The sequence below is a fragment of the Trichinella spiralis genome (genome assembly GCF_000181795.1).
Source record: "Trichinella spiralis strain ISS 195 chromosome Unknown Scfld1756, whole genome shotgun sequence".
Classification (NCBI taxonomy): domain Eukaryota; kingdom Metazoa; phylum Nematoda; class Enoplea; order Trichinellida; family Trichinellidae; genus Trichinella; species Trichinella spiralis.
This window is the reverse complement of record NW_003528695.1, coordinates 20518-21639: the sequence shown is the minus strand read 5'-3', so window position 1 is coordinate 21639 and position 1122 is coordinate 20518. Positions and strand designations below refer to the sequence as shown.

General features: G+C 42.2%; 1 protein-coding gene across 1 annotated transcript; it reads right to left on the bottom strand.

Moving 5' to 3' along the window:
* Positions 1-558: 558 nt before the first annotated feature.
* Positions 559-1111, bottom strand: Tsp_12444 (circadian locomoter output cycles protein kaput). The gene is given in 3 exon segments (XM_003368865.1): positions 559-662; positions 674-802; positions 982-1111. The coding sequence occupies 3 exon segments, from the start codon at positions 1109-1111 to the stop codon at positions 559-561; spliced, it is 363 nt and encodes a 120-aa protein (XP_003368913.1).
* Between the last annotated feature and the right edge of the window lie 11 nt (positions 1112-1122).

Sequence of the window (1122 nt, the reverse complement as noted above, 5' to 3'; positions counted from 1 at the left end):
ATGTTATAAAGATGAAAGTAATTTATGCAGTATAATAAATTTCCAAATAATATGGTTAGAAAGACAACGTGAACAGCTGAGCACGGTTGTATGAAATGAGATCCGACGCGGCACGCAAACGACCGAACATTTCCAAGCAAATTCCTCAACAGCAGCAACAACTGTTCTCAAGAGCAAGCCGCTTCCTGAGAGTCCGGTTATTTCTATGCAATAAAGATAAGGCCGCCATTAAGTTGACCACAATGAACCATCCGCATCCTACTGATCATCATCATGATCATAATCGTCGTCGTCGACGTCGTCATAACAATAATAATAATAATAATGATAATAATAATAATAAACACAACAACAACAACAACAATAAGAAGACATGTAAGCTTGGTTTATAAATTAACTTTGGAAAAGTGAACTGGCTAAGCAAAGCTAATGGCTAACTGGAGAATGTTTGAAAAGCATGCAGCACGTAACGTCAGGCGGCCGGCGTTTATTTTCCAGATTGATCGGCGCCGCCGTTGCGTCACCCGGCCGACCCGCTTCATCTCCAGCGCCGGTCATTCAAGCATCCAAGCAGAGATAAACATGCCAACCGCAGGCCAGCTGCGTTTTCGCTTTAAAACGTTTGCTGCTGGCCAGCCGCCTCACGCAACGCCTACGCAACACTTCATCTTACTACCCTCTTCTACATATTCAACTGGCATTTCTTCACAGACAATAATAATGATTGCTTCCATTTTTTGCTTTTGCTGCTGCTGCTGTTGTTGTTGTTGTTGTTTTGATCTGTCTGTGGTGGCGTATTCATCTTCATTTTAATTACTTTCGGCAGAACTTCCAATTGCCAGCCAGTCGAATGGATGTTATTTTTCTTGTAAGCTTGGTTGTGTGGTGGGCGGCATATTATATGCTGATTTACCACAATTGTGTGAATTTGGATTATTTAGTATTTTGCATTTTTCTATTTTTGCCCCATCAAATAATCACCAACAGCAGCTAGATTTTCAACAACAAACACAGGAAAAGCCGTCGTTCGGCGCCCACATAGTCGACGCCGTTCATCTTTTTTTTCTTCCAAAACAGCACGTCCTTGGTCCATTGGCAACGCAATCGACATCCCAATGCACG